The sequence below is a fragment of the Cebidichthys violaceus genome, unplaced genomic scaffold (assembly GCF_023349555.1).
Source record: "Cebidichthys violaceus isolate CVI_PGR_0920_01 unplaced genomic scaffold, fCebVio1.0.p SCAF_25, whole genome shotgun sequence".
NCBI lineage: Eukaryota > Metazoa > Chordata > Actinopteri > Perciformes > Stichaeidae > Cebidichthys > Cebidichthys violaceus.
Window position 1 is genome coordinate 1,173,424 of NW_027176428.1, and position 23,770 is coordinate 1,197,193.

General features: G+C 43.4%; 1 protein-coding gene across 2 annotated transcripts in view; it reads left to right on the forward strand.

The window, feature by feature from the left end:
• cdh4 (cadherin 4, type 1, R-cadherin (retinal)) overlaps window positions 1-19,491 on the forward strand; it is a 178,819-nt gene extending 159,328 nt beyond the window's left edge. The window contains exons 10-17 of one of the 2 annotated variants that reach the window (XM_068720325.1): window positions 4,688-4,873; window positions 5,143-5,396; window positions 9,700-9,851; window positions 13,892-14,128; window positions 14,918-15,151; window positions 15,275-15,414; window positions 16,918-17,082; window positions 17,563-19,491. In XM_068720325.1, the coding sequence (XP_068576426.1) occupies window positions 4,688-4,873; window positions 5,143-5,396; window positions 9,700-9,851; window positions 13,892-14,128; window positions 14,918-15,151; window positions 15,275-15,414; window positions 16,918-17,082; window positions 17,563-17,769 (1,575 nt within the window). In that variant the 3' untranslated portion in view covers window positions 17,770-19,491. The remainder of the gene's footprint in view (window positions 1-4,687; window positions 4,874-5,142; window positions 5,397-9,699; window positions 9,852-13,891; window positions 14,129-14,917; window positions 15,152-15,274; window positions 15,415-16,917; window positions 17,083-17,562) is intronic. The other variant, XM_068720326.1, reaches the window with a different exon arrangement.
• The last annotated feature ends 4,279 nt before the right edge of the window (window positions 19,492-23,770 follow it).

The following is a 23,770-nucleotide window of genomic DNA, read 5'->3' on the forward strand; positions in this document are numbered from 1 at the left end:
TCACATATTTAGAATCTAGATGGATATTTTCGGCTTTTTTTAAAGCCTAAGATTCCAAAATGAATGGCACTTCTGCTCTAAAACAGAAGGAAGATTATGCAATGACCTGATGCAGGAATGCCCTAATTCAGGCAAAGAATAGGATCAATAAGGAATGTAATGTCTATACGAGGTCGGACTCCACCAAACAGTTTCACCTCAGGACTTGACCCTGCATCGATCATTTTAACAATTGCTCATTTAATCTTGACGCTACCCCGTTGTGCCATAGAGCCATTATGCTGCATACACATTAGCATATGAGGATTTATTATTCTTGGGCAGAACAGTGTACACAGGCCTCCATGCTCCCAGATAGTATGAGAAAACAACCATGCAATAGTAGCTCAACCGCAATATGCTTTCATAGAGCGTTGAGATGAAGGGAATGCAAATACAGCATTCAAAGACAAAGATATAGGCTAAAGACAGCTATAATAAGAATATGAAATAACGGTGACCGACAAAGAAAGGCTGTGCAAGAACAACACATGGAGGGACAGAAAAAGCCACTGTGAATGAAAGTGAGAAATCGAGTTGCACTCCTCGCTCCTTTCCTCTCGGTGTTTTTCCTGCCAGCGGGGCCTCTGGTGGCCGCGTTTGTCTGCAGGCATCTGGCCCCGGTCCCTGATACCTCCGCATTGGTCTGACAGGAAGCCATGCTGGCCCACTTTTGCATGGCAGTGTGTGTGGTGAAGTAGGGAGTTGTCCGTTTTTTGAGAGTGAGGGTTACTATATCTGAGGTTATTGACGAGTAAGCAGAAGCCCTCTGCCTCATTTTTAGCTTGTATTCTCTATTCTCCTGACCGCAGCCTGACAGACCTACAGGATTGTAGCTGCTCCTCATGCGAGCGCTTGGATTTCTTAGATTCCAGAGAGAAACAGATGCTGTCTGCAGCCGGGCTCAGAGGCAGAGCGAGCAGTGTGTCAGCGTCACACACTGTGATCCCTGTCTCCTCGGCGGGGCCGTCGGCGGCGTGCGTGCCAGTACAGTTCCAGCCGCATGCCCTGATAACAGCTCCCCAGCTGTCAGGGCTAGAGCTCACCGAACAAGGCTGCCGCTCCGCTCATAGCTGCTCCGTCCCCGTCTGCGGTGCTGCCTCCGTCACTGCTCGTCACCAGGGGGGGGGGGGGGGGGTGCCAGCTAGCCAGAAAATGGTCATGCTGCACTTCAATAGACACAAAAAAAAAGAAAATTGTACATTGTCCTTGACATATACAGTACAGGGGGATGTATGCTCTCACACGCTGTGAAAGATGTTCGTCCACTCTTCAGGGTGTCATTACTTTCCCCCCGAAACCCTGCTTAGCAAATGACTGTAGATTTGCCTGAGCTTGTCCGGTGTGTGACTCAAAGGTAATGAGTAGAAATGAATAATAAAAAACTGTATTCTCGTTGTATGTCCTTCACTTCTGACGCAAACAGCCCCCCGCTCTAACCTGAACATCCACGGCAAAGAAATTGTTCCTCACCAGATGCCATTTCCGCTGCTTTGTCAATCTCTACTTTTTGTTTTGCTTCCCACACAAACGACTAGACTTGGAGCAGTTCAGTAATTATTTGTGCATGACAGACGCGAGAAGAATTCATTGCTCTCTACGGGAGGCATGGAGAAAACATAAGCGCGCTAATTAAGTGAAATTGCTTGCGGGGGCGTAACCCGAGCTGATATATAGCGTCTAATTTGAAAAAAAAATAAAATCTTTTATTCATTTCACCACATGGGCCTGAATGTGCGATGGTAGTGCTATGTTTGTCATTGTGTGATAAACAAAAAGAAAGCTTGGTACTTGCATGGGACAATCTATCTAATCAAAGTATCTAATCAAGTGTATCACACCCCTGCTAAAGTGTACCCAGTGGTTCTTCAGTCAGTGAACACTGATGGGGAGCAGGAGAGTTGTTTGGAAGACGTGCGGGGTTGAAAGCTTGAACTCCAAGACACACAGGCTTACAGATCTGAAGAGAGTGCTTTTGGTGATTCACCTGTAGAGCTGCAGCTTCTAAATAGCTGAAAGAGTTGGAGTGCCAGAGATTATTCACCACTTTCCCTTGCTTCCCACTCCTTGACTTTGATTTGTGTTAGAAAAAAAAGCGCAGACTGCTAGGAAAAGTGGCTTGATATGTCTGTATATCATGAAAAATGAGACTGGTGGTAGACGCCGGTTGCCAGTAGCTGTATCGTTATTACACTATAGTGGAGACATAACAGCGTCTTAAGTGGACTGATGGCAGTCTGATATTAGTTGGGAGTGTGTTTTGGGACATTTATTGGTACATAATGCTGTCATTACCCTTTGGTGTTGTTCTCAATACCCCATGAAGGAAGAGAAGAGGTCTTTTTGTCTTTTTGAGCTGTAGCTCTGTTGTCTGAGAGTCCGTTTTCAGTAAAACGGTAGTAGATTTCCCCTGCCGGGCAGTGCACCTTGATGCAGATTTATATTTCTAAAATGGTTTGGTTTCTGTACAGCACTGTAGCCGCACTGATTTCCCCTGGCTGTGCTACTGTAATACTCAAACGTCTTAAGGCTGGTCGCGTTAATAGACAGTTTCAAACATGAACAGCAATCATTAGAAACGATCCGGCATAAGTGGCCCTGTTTTAGAAGGGTTCTGTGTAGTGCTGACCTTCATACATTTGTGATCTATTGGCATGTCGAAGGCTCATCAAATAAGACCCTGGCACAATCTGTCAATGAGGATTCTTTGAATGGTGAAGTTATAAAAGTAAAAAAAGAATTCATAAGCAATAAAAATGCACCTTTGCTCAATTCAATCCACTCTGTGTTTTTGGAGGGCTTCAGCACATGTGCTGCCAAAACACACTGAATCTTGAAAGTGACTTTACTGACCAAATGTACAGTACAGTTGTGAGCTCAGCTGTGATGCACAGTACCTTACTTCCTGGTTATAAGCTTTTCAAAAGAACATGAAAGAACACACACAATCCTAATGCGATTGTTGTCAAATCATTGAACTGAACGTAAAAAATTTGCTCTATATGTTTTCACCATTATCCCATTGACTGCCACAGCGTCTTCACCTGGTGTTGCTGTACAAGCTCACACTGTTCCTAATATTTTGCTCCGATAAAGTTCTCCTTGTTGACTGTTTGAATAAGCAAAGCCCATAAAGTTTGTATACAAAGCCTTATAGAGCTAGAACCTGTGATACTGACTATACCTTTTGTGACATAGCAACTCAAGTTAAAGTTTAATGATTCTTTTTCATTTGCGTCATTTGAATCTTATATTTAACTGCCGAAACAGGCAGAGGTTTAACGATTACCTACGAGTGAATCTTATTCGCCCTGCTCCTTTTCCCCTCCTTCTTTTTAACTACAAAATCCTTCAGAAACTGGAAGTCTGTGTCTCTGGTGGCTTATCAATGAGTCCACATTGCATTTTAGTGAGAGTGGCCATTTTGGAAGCGTCCTCCCCTCCAGTCAGCGCCATTGCGTATGCCTCTGAGAGGGCATACTCCATTTGGCCGTCTGACAGCACAGCCCAACAAGCTTGGAAGGTTCGTGGTGCTGTTTGTTGCTAAAGCCCGGGGTGGAAATGAAATGGAGGAGCCCACACACACAAGAGACTGAGAGTGCATATTTAATTTGTTCTGTGCTTATCAGCGTGGTCGTACTGCAGGGGATAGAAGAAGAAGGGACACGCACGCACACAGAGAGGGAGGGAAGGAAGGAGGGAGGGAGGAAGGGAAGAAGAGAAAGAGAGGAATGGGGAGGTTTGGACGCTGCTTCAATCCCACGATGATGAAGCCATTAAAGTGAACAGCATCTGGCAGACACACCCCATAAACAAGTTAACGCTTCACAAGAGGAAACGTGGATTATTGCCTGACAATGTGAGCTTTTAGTGTGTGTGTGCATGTGTGTGTGTGTGTGTGTGTGTGTGTGTGTGTGTGTGTGTGTGTGTGTGTGTGTGTGTGTGTGTACCTTTGGAGTGCCCATCCCTCTGTAGCTTGGTAAATCCCTATAGAGAAGGACATGCATCCTTTTGCGCAGTGAATTCTTCTTCAGGCTCTGCAGCTGTAACCAAGTTTCCTCCAGAGTTAGTTCAGAGGGGAGTTGTTTCAGATTGCAATATAATGAAGATCATTAGCCAAAGATTATTCCTACCACTGCCTTAATTATAGTACTTATCTAATTGCTTATTAAGACCTAGATTTGGTGAAAGCACAGAATCTAAATTAAATGGGTAAACACCTAATTGAACAAATCCATTAGTTTAAATAAGAGTTTCATATGAGCAGACTTGGCGTGGAATAGGGGACAGCATTAAGATAATGGGAGATATGATTCTCTATTATCCACATTTTAAACAAATACGAATCCTTCTGTCTGCTGTCTTCCTCTCCTATCTTTCTAATTTCTGCCCCATTTGTTTTGCTCTGCACTCTCAATGTAATGAGCATTATTGGCATGACCCTAAAAGCAGTTTGTTTTCATAATAACAGTTATGGAAAATGCTAAAAGATTGATGATGACACAAGCGAATGTTAAGAACCTCAATAAATCAACTCATTAGCATGCATTAGCCGAGTGCTGGAGCAACATCAGCATAATGTTATCTCTCCCATGCTGCCTGCTGTCACCTCCCCTCCCTGCCTCCCTCCCTCCCTCCTGCTCTGTAGTTTTCAGGGGAGGTGCCAGAGAACAAGGTGAATGTGGTGGTGACCAACCTGACGGTGGTGGACAGGGATCAGCCCCACAGCCCCAACTGGAACGCCGTCTACCGCATCGTCAGCGGAGACCCCACCGGACACTTCACCATCCGCACCAACCCCATCACCAACGAGGGCATGCTGACGGTGGTCAAGGTACAAATGATGCCGCGCATTCGGCTTCTCCGCACACGCCCACATCTTTGTTGTCCATTATTATTCCACATGGCATCTTGTGTTTCCACCTGCTCTGAAGTGCCAGATGTTGAGTACTTTGGTCTCACATTGTTTTCACTGAATTATATGTCATTTCTCAAATTGGAACACAATTAGAACTAATCTCGCAATCAGCCACACTCATTTCCCTCCCTTTTTTTTTTTTTTTTTGCATCTCTCTCCCTCACACCTCCTCTGTTCTTCTCTAGCCGGTGGATTTTGAGATGAATCGGGCCTTCATGCTGACCGTGGTGGTTTCCAACCAGGCCCACCTGGCCAGTGGCATCCAGTCCTCGCTTCAGTCCACAGCGGGCGTCACCATTTCGGTTCAGGATGTGAACGAGCCGCCTGTCTTCCCTGTCAACCCTAAGATGATCCGCTTTGAGGAGGGTGTGCCCGCAGGGACCACTCTTACCGTGTTCGCTGCTCAGGACCCTGACCACTTCATCCACCAGATTGTCAGGTACTTTAAACCGCAGTGGTGTCATAGACCCTAGACTATTACTGTTATAATAATAATACCATACAGCTATCTACGCTGATCTACATACATGTGTATGTGTGTATAATGTCTTCTCCATTTAGATCTACTAACGCCAATTGTACTGTCTATTGGGACTCCGCCAGAGGTGTTGGTGTGGGGACTAATTGTTGTGTTTTTGTTTCTCTTGTTAAAATAAAATAAAAACAATTGGAAAGAAAAAAAGATACACCGCAGTGGCGTAAGGTAGTTACAATGGGCCCCAGTGTACACTATTATGACGGGCCCTAGTGTAGCTATGAAGTTATGAAGCACACACACACACACACACACACACACACACACATAAACCATTATATCGGCTCGTCACATGATCAACTAGAGATTTGCCATCGGATAATATCAACATACACTAACAAACATTACCCAGCAATCATCATTAAATATCTGTATATGACAAAAGTACCAAACTTGGCGGTGAACGAACTCGGTTCATTTTTGAACACATGTGTAATTCCCAAGTGGCATCACTCTCAAGAGCCCCCCCCCCCCCCCCCCCCCCCCCCCCCCCCCCCCCCCCCCACACACACACACACACACACACACACACACACACACACACACACACACACACACACACACACACACACACTTCACTGTCCCCAGTGCAGCCGCACTGCTTGCACTGTTATGTCTGTGTATAAATAATATCTTACAACACAACATTTGAGGTTAACTAATTAGAGTAAGTGTCATAAATAATAAAGCAAACCAAAAACAAAACTACCTCCTACACACAAATTAAAAAGATATTCATTTGTTCGGGAAATGAGGAGAAAAAGTTTATGAAAAATCATAGGAATCCACCTCCTTATATACTGTGTGGGTTTTTGCAGCATTGATACCTTATACTATTATGCTAAATGTCATAAAGTCCCAATAGATTCTTTATATTTATGCATGAAATTATTTGTATTTGATTTATGTGTACTTTTTTAAAGTTTTGATTTCTGTGGGTGCCACTGTCATGTCAGCAATCACTGCTCATGCTACTTGCTGCATCCTCAACCTGTTTAGTTCAAACAACCGTCTGTCTTTTCTTTAAACGCACATGGAGATTCTTGGATACATTTGCGGTTAAGGACTCGCATTACTCTGCGGACTAAAGCTCCTCTGAGCTCCTCTTGATAGTCTGTATAGTGAGGCATTTCCAATATTTCGCCCACCCTGTGTACTATATGAATCTCCTTTTCAATCAGTGTGTCACCAGTGTTTTATCAGCTGTGAGCAGTTTCTCCACCGTTTATCCCTCTTCGGTGACATTCTCAACCGACCCTCCGCCCACAGACCGGGCTCCAGTTACCTCCCCGTTGCCAGGCGACTGGTGTAAAGAGGTCATCCTGTAATGAGTTGGACACTGTCTGTCTGCCCTCCTTAGATCCCTACCTTCTCTTCCTCCTCATTGAACCCATCCTTCATCCATACTGGGGTGACACACCGCGGGCATGGTGCCATCCAGGCATCGACCCTGTGTCACAGAAACTCCCACATGCCCACTAAGGTCCAGCGGCAGCGTTCCACTCCATAGCCAGCTCCAACGTGAGGGATTGATTTTTCTTAATGTCAGTGAGACGGCCCCTTCCACTGAGGAACCCAGTGGAAATGTTACTGAATTGATATCGAGGGAGGGAGTGGGAGCTGTACTCATATACACTATATATATGTATATATTTACACTGCACAGAGGAGTGAGCAATATCCACATTTCAGGTTTCTTCTCCTAAAAAGACATGTCATGCAAACTAAGTGGGCTGAGCTCCTCTGCTCTTTGATAGAAGCAACTCCTCTTTTACTCTCTTTTTTCCGCCTCACCCCTCCCTCCCTCCCTCCCTCCCTCTCCCTCCCGCTGACCCTGTCACTTTCTTCTCTGTCAGTCTGTGTGTCTGTTATTGATGGGAGCTCAGAGCTGCTGTCTTCTCTAAAGCAGCTTGCCAACAGACGCTCAGCTCATGCTCAGACAGCCTCATCTCTGCTGCTGCTGCTGCTGTATTCCCTTTAGGTGACCTCGCTTGAACCCTCACTGAAGTTCACAACAGAAAAAAAAAAAGACACAGAAATGCAGAGCCGTAGACTCACAACATGCACACGAGCTCCCACAGAGGGTGAGTGAAAGGCTTGTGCGTGAGCAGTGGATGGGAGAGGAGCCAGCTCGTGTTTCTGAATTTTCTTGCTTTTTCCTCTCTCTGGTGGAAAAGAAAGATGATGTGAGGGCGAGCCTTTTTGCCAACTGACTTTACTGTTAGATGTGGCAGCATGAGCTAATTTATGGGTGTATGTGGTTTTCTTTTTTTTTTTGTTAGTATGACAATATTAGCCCTGCTGAGTGAGGACATGTTGGTTAGTCCTCACTTCTAAAGGGTCTTAGTTTAAAGCCTGGGTTTAGGATTAAAGGGGTACTGTGAGAATTCAGTAACGGACTTTCATGAAGACTCAAGAGAGACAAATTAGAAAAGGAAAGGTCGAAATCAAATCAGCATGGGTCGAGACACCCTGACATTTACACAATGTCTACACAGCCCGCAGAGCAGAAGCAGCAGATTAGCAGAGCAGCAGCACCAGCTTCAGTCCTCAGGCTGTGTCTTCCTAGTGATGTGTTCACGCACAGTATTGAGTGTACTGTACGTCACCTGCAGCGCTCAGAGCCTTCTCAAACATACAGTCTCAAGTGTGGGTCCAGCTTTAATAAAGGTGGATTCTACAATTCCAACAATGCAACTCAACGGTGTCTTTCAATTGGATGCTCCAACCTCCAAAATTACCATCTCTTTCAAACCCATCACCCCAACTGTGTAATGCAAGACCTGTCATCAGTGGAGAGTGCCTTTTAAGGTTGGAATTAGCGGTGAGTTTAAAGGTTCTTTCTACGAGAGTCAGAGCAAATCTATGATTGAGGAACTGCCTCCACACGGCTCTCAACATGAGCCATGAGCTCGCCAGGCACAACAGAGACACATGCGCTAAAATGCCCGAAAGAAAATATTTATTAGTAAATCCCCTAAAATTAGGAAAAGTCATGAATTATCACAGCTGATTTAACTGTAATGTAGGGTATGTTTTTGAGCCGTTAATGTGGGCCAGGAGTCTCCAGGGCCCCCAAACAGAACATTAAGGGTTAAGGGTTAAGACAATTTGCTCTGCCATCTGCACATGAAGACAGCAGGAGGTGACATCTTGTTGGCACAGGAAGGAGATGAGAGTGCCAGGCATGACACGCAAGCGCCAGAGTCTAACCTGCAGGGTAACAACAGATCCTGACTAACACTGCATGACAATGTCTTTCACTAGAAATTAGATTTATTTTCAACTATTTTTTCAATCCTCTAAAGAAAAAAAATGTGAAAAATATGACAGCTGGTATGTGTCATTTTGTCCCTTTGTCTGCCTGTTTACTAAGTGTGCACCAGCGTAGAAGTGTGTGTGTGTGTGTGTGTGTGTGTGAAGCTGGAGGTGGAATAAGTTTTCTCCATGCCTGTGAGGCTCAAACTAACCAGTGTCAGCCTCCAACGCACTTTAAATAAGCCTCCTTTCCCCCTGATCACGATTTCTACCGGCCATGCTTACATTCAGACACACGCCTCTGATCTCTCTCACTTTTCCTCTCCGTCTGCTCGGATCTTTCACCTCCACCTCCTGTCATTGTGGCGACACGTTGACAGTCTAACCTTCGAGTGAGACTTCTCGCTTGTACGCAATTAAACACTTCTCATTAGACCTGAGAGAGAAGCTCTTCCTCCGCTCGGCAAGTTTTTAGGACTCGTCATAGTTCTTAATGGGATTCATAGACTTTAATTGCAGCTGTCACGTTCCACTCTGTTGACGTATCGACCGGTGACAGCGATGAGAGTTGCTGTAGCGGCTGTGTGGGTACAAAGAGCGGTGAAGTTGTTAAGACCACTGCTCGGCTGTTCTGCAACTGAGTTCGTGTTTCCATCGGTCTTCGTGCTAATGAGCTGCTACTATGATATGCTCGCTGAACATATGTTCCGCTTTCCATGTCACTGTAATATATCGAAGGTGCTCGCCTGGTATTGCTTATTATGGTAATGAACATTCAACCTGGTGATGGGTACTTTGGAATAAAAGATGCAGAGCTGCTGGAATTCAAGTAACAGTTGGCTGCAAAAGTCAACATCTGGCATAAGTTTCCATACTATTTGTGTTTGGATTAATGAAGTATCTGGCTTTCTCGCTGTCCCTCTGTCTCTGTGGATTTGTGCGTGCACAGGTACTCCAAGCTGTCCGACCCAGCTAACTGGCTGAAGATCAACAGGACCAATGGTCAGATCACCACCATGGCCCTGCTGGACCGAGAGTCCATGTACGTCAAAAACAACGTGTACGAGGCCACATTCCTGGCGTTCGACAATGGTAAGTCTGGTAAGTCATGATGACTGTGTGTGTTGTGACTCTTAGTAAATAATAAAACAGTAGGACACGATTTTCGATCCACCACTTTGGTCTAGACCAAAAAAATCTTGGATGGATGGATGGCCAGGACATTTGGCGCAGTCGTTCATGGTCCCCAGAAGATGAATCCTTACGACTCTGGTGATCCCCTGACTTTTCTCTAGCGCCACCATGAGGTTGGCGTTTGTGGTTTTGACTGAACAATCTCAAGAAATATTTGATGGATTGAGTTTTATTTAACGACATCATCAGGTCACAATTGTTCTTTGTCCAATACTTTTATGACCAAATACCTGTAGATGCCCATCAGCCACAGTGCTACTTTGTGTTCAGTGCTAATTAACAAATATTAGCATGCTAACGCACTAAACCGAGTTAACACTTGCTAAACATCAGCATGTTGGCATTGAGCATTTTACTATGCTGATGTTAGCGTTTAGCTCAAAGCACCACTACGTCTATGGACAGCCTGCATAGCCGCTAGCACCAATGTAGACTCATAATCTGGTTTGTTTTCGATGTTTTTTTTTTCTTTTGTTGTGAAAACATTACATCAGCTATATTTTAACGTTGATAACCATACATCAATCATCATCTGACTGAAAAGGAGGCTGCTTAATGTCATTTTCATCATCTTGAGAATGAAAGTAGTGTAGCACAGACGGGATGAATGTAGTGGGTGTCATTATGGGCTACAACGTATTTAATTAAGTAACACATTTTGCTGCCATATTTCTCACTACTCTCGCACTTATCATCCAGACACCTTATGAATCATGATATTATTAATAGGGTCCATAACTTCAGGCAAGGTGTTGTGCTGTCGCTTGACATTATAGTGGTAAAGTAACTTGTTTGGATAAACCGGAACATAACTCTTGGCGCTAACACAGGTCTAACTTATTACATAGGTTAGTGCCTCTAAACTCATTATGACCAAACTGAGCAAGGCTTCCCGTTTTACTTGATATTAAAATAATTTTATGGACCAGAGCTCTGCAAACAGTTGGGGATTTGTGACATGGAACTCCATAAATGGAGGTTGTATTTGTTAAATATGTCACTGTTACTTTCCTGCCAGATACTCTACAGTGCGTGTGAACTGTGAATGTGTGGGACGTTCTGTTCATATACTGTACAGTATACAGCAAACCTTCATTGCCCTGCTTCTGATGGATGAAAAATGAAAACAGGATCTGCCAATGAAGGTCTTGAGTATCAGCCTCAGCTGCCGCAACAATGTATGGAGCGTAACTAAAGCACTACAAATAGAGGTGCTTGCTCTCTGTGTAAGTAGGAGGGACCCAGGTGTTTTTACTCCAGTGAGAAATGAGGGATCGGTTGCCCCAAAGCACACCAACTTAAGCTCAAAGTGTTGACTCCCTATTGATTCTGGAGCCTAGTGTCAACAAGGGGATATATTCTACTTTGATTGAAATTCTCTTTACTTATTCTTCTCAAGCGAAGCGAAAGAAGCAACAAAGCACCCAGCCAATCATAACCGACAAGACGGTCGATGGGCCTTGGGGCCTGCCAGGGGCAACAGACCTTTACATAGTTGATGCACCAAGTTACTGTCTGATAGAGGAGAAAAAGTTGAAATACAAAACTGATGAGCTACTGGGGTAAACTATGCTGCATTGCATCAGGAATTTTGTTCGGCTTGCTGACAGTCTGTGGGCAGTGGGTTGTCAACTGAATATCAAGGCTACAATATATCACTGCAGTCTGTTTGTTCAACGGAGCAGTGCACACACGTCCTGCATTCACTTCAGGAAAAGTGAAATAGTAGAATCAGCAAACTGTAGTAAGTAGCAAAAGTGAAAGTATTTATTTTGCAGAGGGACACATTTTAAAGTGGTTTATATTAACTGTATATTATATTATTGGCAAATTATCGCTGGTTACTATTATTTGTGATGAATACAACTTTATCGACTTTCAGTGGAAATTCATTGTGAGAATACAAACATTTTGTTATCGTATTACAAGAGTTAATGATTCTTGGCTAAATTTACTCACACACTACAAACATTTGTTACTGAAGCTCTTGATTTACATGCGTTTGTCAGATTATTTCACATGTGATTTTGCATTAATTTGCTATATTGTGACATATATTGTTACTGGAAAAAAAACACTCTTATGAATATCATATCGATTCAAACCATGTGAATGAACCCTACTGATGCTCGGTTATTTCTGCATTGCCTACTTTAATCTAACAAATCATCAGATCATATTAGAAACAGATATGTTTTGCAAGTAAAATCTTAATCTTCAAAGTAACTAGTAGCTCACATAAATGCTCACATAAATGTTGTGAAGTAAAAAAATAGATCCCTTTTAAAATATAGTACAGTAGAAGAACCTACCTTTGTTTTATTGATCTACTGCACTTTAGTTAATTCAGCCCTGGAGATTAGAATGATTATATGATCACATCCACTGATTTTTATTGAGTCATTTTACAGATTTCTCCGTAACTCAAGAAAAAACAACCTTAATCGTCTGCTGTTTGTTTTACAGCACACTGGAGTCTGTTGATCATTTTAATTCTGCCCATATGTTTATATCAGTAATTTGAACCACTTCCCAGTGGAAACAAACACTAAAATGAGAGAAATTATCAATTATGAGTCTTTGTTTTGCAGCGTGCCCACACTTCTGCCAGTGCTTGGATAGCTTTAAGCCCCTGAAAACTTCACATTTGAAAGTAATTCCCTATTACATTGACTACTAATGACTAAATAAGAAACTATCAAAGTAAGATTTTGCAAGAAAACATCCTTCTGTGTTATTTATAATAAGATTTTAGCACTCAATAACTGCTAATAAGCGTCATTTGGTGTGTGGTTTGATCAGATTAGATTGATTGCAGCCTGGCAACATGAATAAACAACCCCATAACTGTCATGTTTTGATTCAAATGTTGCTAAATCCTGATTGATGCATGGAAATATGTCATCGCATCGCCGCAGCCAAAACTTTGACTGGCCGTCTTGTGTTCATGCAGCACACCACCACTCAAAGTAACAAGCTGATTGAGAAAATACATTTCCAGGGCCTTTAAATATTCTATTCAACAAAATCAGTTAGAGGCATTGAGTCAGACGTGCATGTTTAACCTCACACTAGAGTGCAACCTCATTACAAAAAGAGACAGCCCAGCAAGACAACTTCCTGTTCACTTCACTTTTTTGAAAGCAAGCGGTGCACTAAAAAAGAACAATGAGGCGCTTATTCCCAGCACCGTGTTGTACACCACCGAGAGCAACAGAAACAGCGCGGCAGAAAAACAACATTTCTCAGTCAGTTATGCGCCATAATTAAAGCACATAGGAGATTTGCTGCAAATGCATAAAACATCAAAAATGTGTCTCACATCCTGATGGTTCTGTTCCGGCCTGGCAGCCGTGAGAAACCCTGAATAAGTTATGATGAGCTTGTGTTGCTGGATGTAGCGAAGGGTTAGCGTCATTACCCAGTGGGCTTCGCAGAGTGCAGATAGCAGCAATCTTTATCTTTAGCGTTGTCCCATCCAGAACGAGTCTCGCCTCGGCCTGTTCAGGAAGCGGCTACATCTAAACACGAGGACTGAAACAAAAAGTATGCGTCCTTTCATTTGTTCTGGTTGTTTTGTTTGGATGCTCTGTACAAATGTACTCAGTATTGTCCCTCCACTTTCAGTCCCTCAGTAAACAAAACCTCTCTTCTTCCCCATTGTTTATTTGCCTGCACGCCTCATTTTCTCACTTCCGCGCTCGAATCAGCTCGAAACATGTCATTGAAATTGAAGGATTGTTTTGCCTACTTCTGTTGCTTTCTCATCACACTGTCTCTCAACTCCCCATTCCTGTTTTTTTTTTTTGCTCCATCTTCAAAATCATTTCATCTGTACTCCTCTGCCTCACAGCCGTTTACTCCCTTCTCTCGATCGCCAAGTTATTATCTCGCCATCTCCTCCTTTGATCTCTTTGCCTCGTCTCCTTCCACTCCCCTCCCCTCAGGCTCGCCTCAAGCCAGCGGGACAGGAACCCTCCAGATCTACCTGATCGACGTGAACGACAACGCGCCGGTGCTGATCCCCAGGGAGTCCCAGGTTTGCGAGCACGCGCGCCCCAACTCCAGGGTCAACATCACAGCCGCAGACGCCGACGCCGACCCCAACGTGGGGCCCTTTGTCTTCGAGCTGCCTTCTTTCCCCGCCAGCGTTCGCCGCAACTGGACTATCTCCCGACTCAGTGGTACGTGAACGCTGTACATTGTTTTTACTGCAGCTCCGATTCATATTGCAAATATTTCACCCACCCGTGTGATGTATAATTTAGGAGCTATGTGGGAATGATATATTTAGCATCCCCAGCTGAATTAAACCATAAACTTAACAGATGGGATGCAAAAGCCCTCAACAGAATAACTGGCGACATCAATCAGGGGACCAGGGATTGCTGTAAGCTGCGAGAGAAGTCCAAGTTTAACAAAATGTCTCACAAAGCTCACAGTGAGAGACGCGGGTGCCATCCAGTGTTGACGTACGATCCATCGTTTGTGACAAATGAGATCCATTCATCTCTCTGTCCCCCGAGCAGCCGATCTGTCACCTAATCCACCCAGATGGATGTATCACAGCAGTTGTCTTGAGGACAAATCTGATCACATACCTGGATTCTTCTCCCACTGAGGCTCTTGTCTTAGCTTGACTGAGTGATAGATGCTGAAGGTCATACATTCTGTTTTCTTTTTATATCTCTAATGCCTCCTCGCATACATACATGTCAGAATGATTGCTGTGCAGTTTGTTTGGTTGCAGCTTTTATTTGGTATGTCATTCCCTCATACCTACGCACATGATGACATGATATCCTGCAGTAAACAAAATGTAATTCCTCCGCAGTACACTGTCTAATCTTATTTTCCCCTTCTTCTTCTTCTTCTTCTTCTTTTTCTCCTCCTCCTACTCACTTCCCTCCATCTCCTAATGTTGTCCCCATTTTCTCTCCATCACCAACACTATCTCGCTCCCCACTCTCCAGGTGACTATGCTCAGCTGAGGCTAAGGATCTCTTACCTGGAGGCGAGTGTGTACGAGATCCCCATCATCGTGTCCGATTCGGGGAACCCTCCTCTGTCCAACCGCTCTGTGATTAGAGTCAAAGTTTGTCCCTGTGATGATAACGGGGACTGCAGCGCCACAGGGGCCGTGGCGGCCGCCGGCCTCGGCACCGGGGCCATCATCGCGATACTCATCTGCATCATCATACTGCTCAGTGAGTGTGGAATCGAGCAAACCTTTGCACTGTTTGGATCGGTGTATCAGTACGTATCGTGTCGTGAAAATGCGAAAATGGAGTTTGTAAGACTACAACTGCTGCCGTTTCTGTGTTTCACAGGCATGGTTCTGCTGTTTGTGGTGTGGATGAAGCGCAGAGAGAAGGAGCGGCAGGCGAAGCCGCTGCTGATCGACCCCGAGGACGACGTCAGAGACAATATCCTCAAATATGATGAGGAGGGAGGAGGAGAGGAGGACCAGGTATCGTTTGACGATCATAAATATATGCAGAATGAACTAAAGACATAAAAGGCTGTACACCAGCAGTGGCATGAAAATCTTTTGTTTAAAGATGTATCCACAGACTATTATGGAAGGTCCGGAATGTATTGATATATTACATTAGACTTTATTTATCCCTTTAAGGAAACAAGTTTGGTCACCAAGAAACAAAAGAGACACAAGTCAAACTAACGTATATTCCAAGAGGACATTAGCATGGTTCAGGAATCTGTCTAGTCACTCAGTTAAAAATCAATCAAAATGATCAACTAATGATTGTTTTAAATATAGTCTGCTGATATTTTCTTGATTACTAGTTTTGTGAATGTCAGAAAATAGTGACACTCGTCGCTAATTCCCACAGATCATGGTGATGTATTCAGATTGCTTGTTTTATTTGACAATCAAACCCAAAAATATGCAGTTGACTATCCCATGTGACAAAGAAATGCATCAAATCCTCACACTTGAGAAGCTGGAACCAGTGAATGTTTGGCATCTTTGCTTGAAAAACAAGTGAAACTTGTCAGTTAGTTGATTATTAAAATAGTCGTTGATGAATTTTCTATTGGTTGAGTGTTGCAGCTCCACAATTAATAAAGAAAAGCTGACACATCTGAAACAGGACCGATGAAACAGTTAATGAATATGAGATGAAATGCTCAATGATATTCAAAGAAAGACATAGAAAATTGTTTTAAAAAAAAAATGAACAATGAGGATTGAGAAAGTCTGAATCAGCTGGCTCGCCAATAGCGTTTGTAGAGAATAATTATATACCTTTTTTTTGTTAGACTTTGAAAAAAGTTTTCAGTGTACAATCTGCCCTGTGCCCTACAAGCGAGTGCTGAGGCTGAATGTGCTGCTTGGCTTGAATGCCAAGTACAGTCGGATGTGCAACTCTTCCCATATGAGGAGTCCCTTTTCTGTGTAGATATAGCGATATAAGTTATAGCCCTACCTCAAACCACAGACGCTATCGCTTCCAGTATTTCTTTTTTTTTTTTATCATTTTAGACTTCCCTGAACGTCCTTGTTTCTAACAGTAAAACACTAGGAATTGTGGGTAATTCCCTCAAGCAAAGACTGCAACACTGCAGATTTACAAAAAGGGCTGAAAGTCTGTCAGAAAGCCCCGTAGCACAGATATATCTGCAGGTCAGCCCTGAGCCCTCGCAGACTGAACAGGAATGATCATCAAAGTCTGTGAGGCTGTGAGGACGGACAGAGGGAGCCGGGCCAACATGGAAACTGGGCTGGATTCAAAACACAATGCATGTCGAGTACTGTATATGCAGAAAAGGGTTCATGATTTTGGGGTTGAATTGCTAAGTGACCCAACTGAATGTTTAAAAAAAAACACATTTTGACAAAAAAAAAACAATTGTAGATTTGGCAAACGTAGGAAAAAAGTAGATCATTATGTTAATAAGGTTAAAATCTTGATTTTCATTCACCATTCCCTCTATGGCCTTCATCCAGGACTATGACCTGAGCCAGCTGCAGCAGCCCGAGTCTTTAGACCACATCATCAGTAAGCCGGCGGGGGTGCGCAGAGTGGACGAGAGACCTGTGATTTCTGAGTCACAGTACCCCGTCAGACCCAGTCTGCCCCACCCTGGAGATATAGGAGACTTCATCAATGATGTAAGTTCAAGAATGGAAGGAAAATGTCTCGGTGTTGCATAGTTCCCTTTACTGTTTCTGTGTGTAAGCTGGGCAGTATAGCAGCGTCCACGGACCTCATTGATGTGACTCATACAAAGGTTTATTTTCCAGAAATGTGCTCCCATCAGCAGGGATACTGTGATAAATATTTGTCCCCCGTACACAGCTCAGTGTCAGGCTCTGAAACAGCATTCAGACCATGATGGAACAGTAAAACCATAATGGCTGAGTGAGGAAGAGGAGATGCGGTTTATTGCTACTTTTACTGTCCGGCCACCTGAGCCTGTGAAAAATCATCATCTCGGTTTTATTGTTGATGAGCAAAGACTGGCCTAAATCCAGTGTCGCTAAAAGACCATCCTGAGAGTATGTAGGTCTAACCACACCAAACAGGAAGTGCCGTTACTGTAGAGAGGAGGTTGTATATCTTTCATTCTTTATCTGTCCTCATGTCTCCAGGGTCTGAGGGCAGCAGACAACGACCCCACAGCTCCTCCCTACGACTCCCTGCTGGTGTTCGACTACGAGGGCAGCGGTTCAACCGCCGGATCCGTCAGCTCACTGAACTCCTCTAGCTCAGGGGACCAGGACTACGACTACCTCAACGACTGGGGCCCTCGCTTCAAGAAGCTGGCCGATCTCTACGGGGGAGGGGACGATGACTGAGAGCGGGGTGCTGGGTGGGGCTGCGGCAGGAGTCAGGAGAGGCGGGGTCGGTTGAATGGATGCTCCCAGAAACCGGGCAGGGGCCAAGAACACGACGCAGTCTCCATGGTAGACGTGTGAGGAACAGACCCTCACATGGGCTGCGTTAGTTTGCTCACAGCGACCGATGCCCCGCAAACATGAATTCCCGCTGCAGTGCAACTGTATTCTGGCTTTATATTTCGTAGTGGCGAGTTTCTAGTGTGACGTTTTTGTTTTTTTCTCTTGGTTGTTCTCTCACCGTGCTGGACCCCGGAGCTTTCTGGGGATGAATCAAGGCGGTCGTGAGAGACGCGAGTAGTGAATTTGTGCTGATTTGATTTTTTTAAAACGAAAAAACCATCTCTTGCTTTAGTCTCACACTGAAGAGAATGTTTTTGGGGGCGACGCTCTCTGACTCTCTCTTTCACTCTGTCAACTTGAATTTCCTTAGAACAGAAGCACTGTCATTTTATAAAGTGCCTTTTGTGGTGTGTTTTTGTATCAGACTCCTGCTATCTCAGGATCGGTTGCCATTTGTGCAGTGCAGTGGAGGCGCGTTCTCTTGTCGTCGTGTGTCCCCCCCCCCTCACGCTCCTCAAACCAGCCCTGCCTGTCACTCCTCTCCCCTTCACAGTGGTGCAGATGAACAACCCCAGCAGCCAGTCCCAGGAGGGAAGGACACAACCAGGGCAGACTATCGGATATCATAACCCAATGAATTATGGCCTAATAGACGAGCCAGTAACAGTTGCTGCGGGGAAGACAACACTCTTCCCCGAGGACCTGCTCAGTTTGACTTTCACAAGCATCACCTGTCGACAAGCTGACATTGTGTGAGACCATTTTTATACATGTGGGGGTTTTTCTAATTTAGTGGAGAATGCCTGCCTTTCCTCTGTGGACTCACGAGTTTAGGAGCCTTTATGTTGAGATGCTTGCCTGCCTTGTATGGTTTTGTGTTGCTCTCTCCACAGTGTAAAGCTTATGTAGGCATGATCTGAGTAGTCAGACGGTGTAAGACAGTGGAACTTGAAATGACTTGGAACAATCTGAAAAAGATTATTTTTTTTTGTCGCCTTGAACATTCCCGTTTTTTATAGGCCAACAAAAATATTAAAAGGTGCATGATTTTTTTTTTTTTTTTTCAAGGTGTTTTACTCAAAGCACTTGTTACTATGTGGTGAGAATGTGAAAATAGTCAGCGGAAACTATATGAGTATACTCTGTATAAAGACACTGAGAAAATAAAAATACTGTAAGATACCTATTTTTGAAGTATTGATGACATAAAAGTTGCTGCTCTTTCTCTAGCTCTTCATTGGGCTTAGGGGATTTTTGGCCCGTTCATTTTTAATATGTGGATATTTTTGTTTCTTTGTCTTCTGTTGAAGCATTATTCAATATTTTTTTTTTAAAGATGCCTGCTTAAACATGTTTTGTTTCAGTTTTTCTCTGCTTTTGTTCTCATGAGATTGTTTTCTAAAAAATGCTTTGTTATACTCCTTTTATATGTGAAAACACAGCCTTCCCCTTTCACTCTCTATTGTCTCTGACAGATGTGTTCCTTCTGTTGGCCTCTGACCTCGGGACAGACGAAGGTTCATTAGCCATGCCTGCTGATAGTTGTTCTATTATTCAGTGTCCTGGAATTCTTTTATTCAATCATCTAGATACTGGATGTGTGCTTCAGAAAATAAACAAGACGTGTTTTGAAAATGTGGCATCTTTTTTTTTTTTTTATATTCCCTGCATTAATCATCCTCAGGTGTATGCTGAACTGTGTCACATGGCAACTATAATTGGACTCAGAGTTTTAGATTATAATGGGCTCGTCTTGTTTTGAGGATCATCATTAATTGCAGCTCCATGTCGAGTAGCCTTGACTAAAAAACGCTGTGTTGGAATTTCTGATGTGTGTGTGTGTGTGTGTGTGTGTGTGTGTGTGTGTGTGTGTGTGTGTCCCCGCAGTAATATTGCAAAAAGATACTGTCTTAGACAGCAATGTATGACTCTAACACACATAGAAATTCCACACATAGTAGCTTTAAATTACTGCATTTTCACCTTTGTTCATGAAATGATTGGTTTGTATTTGCACACTGAAGGACCATCTTTATTGTTTTACAGTTAAGTAATGTATTTTTAAGTGCAAGAGTTTTTCATTTTTAAGTGATAAACGTAACAGACTCCCTTTGGAACTACGCAGATAATCTTTGACCCTATTGTTTGGAGATGGCTTCACTTTCTAATAAAACACCCGCTATCCGTCCTTTTATTGCATCCCAGAAGAGGGAGTAGGAGAGGTCAGGAAGTATATTTGTGTCCGTTCCTGTGATTTCAATTAGTCAGCTGAAGCACCAAAAAACCCACTGGGGACTTAAAGGGATTTAATCCTCTCCGGCTGTGTGTCTATCAATTAGCCACACCATTAATCCCCACGGCGTAATCTCATTAGATAGAGCGCCTTTAATGAGACACCCAGAGAGAAAGCGGAGAGGCAGGCAGTAAGAGAGAGGGAGAAAAATGAGGCGGTGGCGAGTTGCAGGTAGGCCGTGTGTAGAGGTGATTAGTAGGATGGAAGAGAGGGTCAGCAGAGAGAAAGAGAGAGAGGGGGGAAGTAAGCACTGCAGGGACAATGCATAACATTTAGAAATGGTTTGGGAAGAAATGGTTGAATATGAGGAAGAGAAATAGAGCGATACTTAACCGTGTGTTGTCCACTATGGCTCGAGATTGGAGGAGCGGGCAATGGAGAGGGAAAGATTCCTCATCTACTGGAGTGTTCCAGTAATGAGAACATCCGGTAATAGACCTAAGTTAACCTTTTGGAGTGAATAGTGAAGTCTGCTATGGACCAGGCAAAAATGTGGACCTATGTCTCTGTAATAAGAGAGCCATCAGAGGTGGGCTCCACTGCTCTGAAATAATAATCAAGTTGGTAAAAGGTCATCTTGGTCATAGCCAGTCAGCAGATAAGCAGATTAATTTCAGAGAAAGTTTCTTTGATGGGCTTAGCCGAAGTTCACTTGGTTTCTGTGTGGCAGATAGGCAGAGGGAAAGAAGAAAGCACACTTGAGTTGCCCCCTTGATAAATGGCGTATATAGACAGAGCTTTGCTGCTGGCTGGCAGCCAGTGCCTTGTGTGTTGTAAATAAAGTTCTCCTCTTCAAACATGTCCAAGCCTGGCTTTTTTCATTTCCTCGCTATATAGCTAGTGAGTCTCTTGGGTTGGTGCTGGGAAAAAGTCCAATTTGAAAAACACCACCGGATGTTGGTTCTGATGCCGGCTGTGTGATCAACTGTTCCTACTTTAGTGTTGATGTTGCTATTCAGCAAAGGTACCGACCGGTACGGGCTGGCTCTGCTGCCTGCTTTTCTGCTGACACCACTCTGAGCCTCCTGCTATTTCAGGACTTTAGAATGAGATCAAAGCAGCAGAATAAATTTGATGTTCCTGCTGCAAGTGTGGGGATGGTGGGGGGGGGGGGGGGGGCTGGGGGGGCGTCTACTATTTAACGACCAGCCATTTATGGATGGCTGGTCCACGGGAGACACTCTGCTATTACCAAGACAGGATGTTCATATCAGTGAGGTCTGAAGCGGTCTGTGCATTATCAAACAGCATTTGAAAAGAGCATTTCCTGCTAATCGTGATTGCTTTTTGAAGCGGAGTATCTTATCAATAAAGGGCCTTTTTACTCCCCTACATTTATTCAACAGCTTTAGTTACTGTTGGTGAAATAAATGCAGCCAGTGAAGTAATTGCACTAGTACAGTAGTTTGTAGCAGTATAAAGCGCCACAGGAATGAGTCCTAAAACCCGGTTCCCTAGTCTCAAAGTCAATGTTTTGTTTTTTATGTGTTAATGTGTTAGCTGCCTGAAATAAGGTCTGTAGTTAACACAAGCTTAAGGGATTTTAATGTTTTGTTCTACGTTACAAAGTACATCAGTAAATACACCTCGTGTGGATTTTGAAGCTGTTGAGTAAAAAAGGCCGGTTACTAACAAGAGGCTAAATGAGACAGAGTGTTCTGGCCCACTAGTCCGCTGTCACAGCCTCGTTGTGTATATTCTGCTCAGGCAACCGTGGTGTAACATGTGTTGTACCCCAATGATATGACGTGTAACATCTCCTCTTTTAACCCTCCTTGGGTTGGCCTTGAAAAATGCATCATCTCTGCAGCGCTTTATTGTAGCGCTGCCTATAAAAAAAAAACTGGATTAACAACTGAGCAAAGCAGGCAACAGCCCTGGGGCCCCCGCTACCTCCAGGGCCCCCAAAAAGCCAGGCTCACTCTGTCAGTTAGTTGCACGTAAATAATTAAATCGCTAATTTGGAACACTTTGACTTGTCAGTACTAAAAACCACGGGAATTACTTAACTAATGAGGTGTTCCAGTAAGCCTTTAAAGTGAGTGTGTTTACATGGTTATATAGAGTTTATACCGTTTATGATCATAACTGATGATAACAGGGATACTCATGTCCATGTTTACACACTCAGGGTGACAATGAACCAGCATGCACAAACTTGTGTCTATTAGCAGGGTCATATGTCCAAAATCTATTCCTAAGAGCCATACTATATATTTTATATTGCCCCAGTGCAAAAATAAGGTATTAAGACAAGTTAGTTCCTAATATTATAGTTGGATAAATTAATTATGTAAGGCAATTAAACTGAAAGTAATGAGGGCTTAAGACATAACATATAGTGTATAGAATATAGTATAGACTAGGATGTAAATAGTTGAATAATGAAAATGAATGGTTCTGAACAATATTGCAGACAGTGGGTAAACTACATATACATGAACACTGATTGTACCTTTAGTTTCAGGTAGTTAGTTTGATTGGTCACTGTAGGTATTGAGTCACTACCACCTGTAGTAATTGGTCGCAGGTCCGGAAGAGGGCGGGAGACAACAGGGGAGCGGCGCGAGGGATTCAAAAAAGAGACAGCGGGCAGACCGACCGGAGCTACTTGCAGACTCCATGGTGACCGGGATAGTGTGTGTGTGTGTGTGTGTGTGTGTGTGTGTGTGTGTGTGTGTGTGTGTGTGTGTGTGTGTGTGTGTGTGTGTGTGTGTGTCCTGATGAAGACCACTGCTGGGCCATTCAGATGCGACGAGGTTGCTGACCGGAAAGGACGAGGATTTCACCTCCGCCACCGCGGCATCTAGCGGTGAGGGTTTCACACCGAACTGCTCCTCGAGGACTGACAACAAACTGTGAGTTTAACTTTTTGTGGGGGGTTTTTCTCGCCTGTTGAGGATACAGATTTTGTCGGCTGCACGGCGACTTAGTCAGATTAAAGCCTGCAATTTATTCATTTGTATTTTTGCGTTTTACATTAGTTAACTATTTAGTTTATTTATTTTGCACAATTTGAACAATAAAATAAAAATAAACAAACAAAACAGAGATAAATAGATATCACAGTGCAGGAAGAGGCAAAAAGCCAACTGGGCTTATTTGAAACCTCCATTTATATAATATAAAAAATCGACAATATTACAGAGAACATAAAATGAATATGCATAAGATATGACTACGTAAAATATTATTGACAAGATGTTTTTTTACAAGATATGAAATATGATAACAATATCATTACATTACAAACAACAAAAGAAAATGTAATTGTGTCGATTGTGTGCCTGCATGTGTGTGAGAGTAAGCATGGGCTTGTGCTATATTGGTTTGTACACCTGCATTAACTCCTAAGCAATAGTAATGCTACAAGTCCCTATGAGTGAAGCAACTATAAATATAACAGCTAAGACAAGAAAGACATGAACAGTAATACAGAAAAAAGAAATTACAAAACAGCAATTTGATTTTCTTTTAGGCACCTTTTGAAACATTTTATAGAGGAACATTTTATTGTTAAAACTACATATTTAAACTCAGCTGAATTAAAACTTAGTTTGTTATGGGAACGCGTTGGTAGTTAAAGGGGTGAGAAATAGGGTAGGG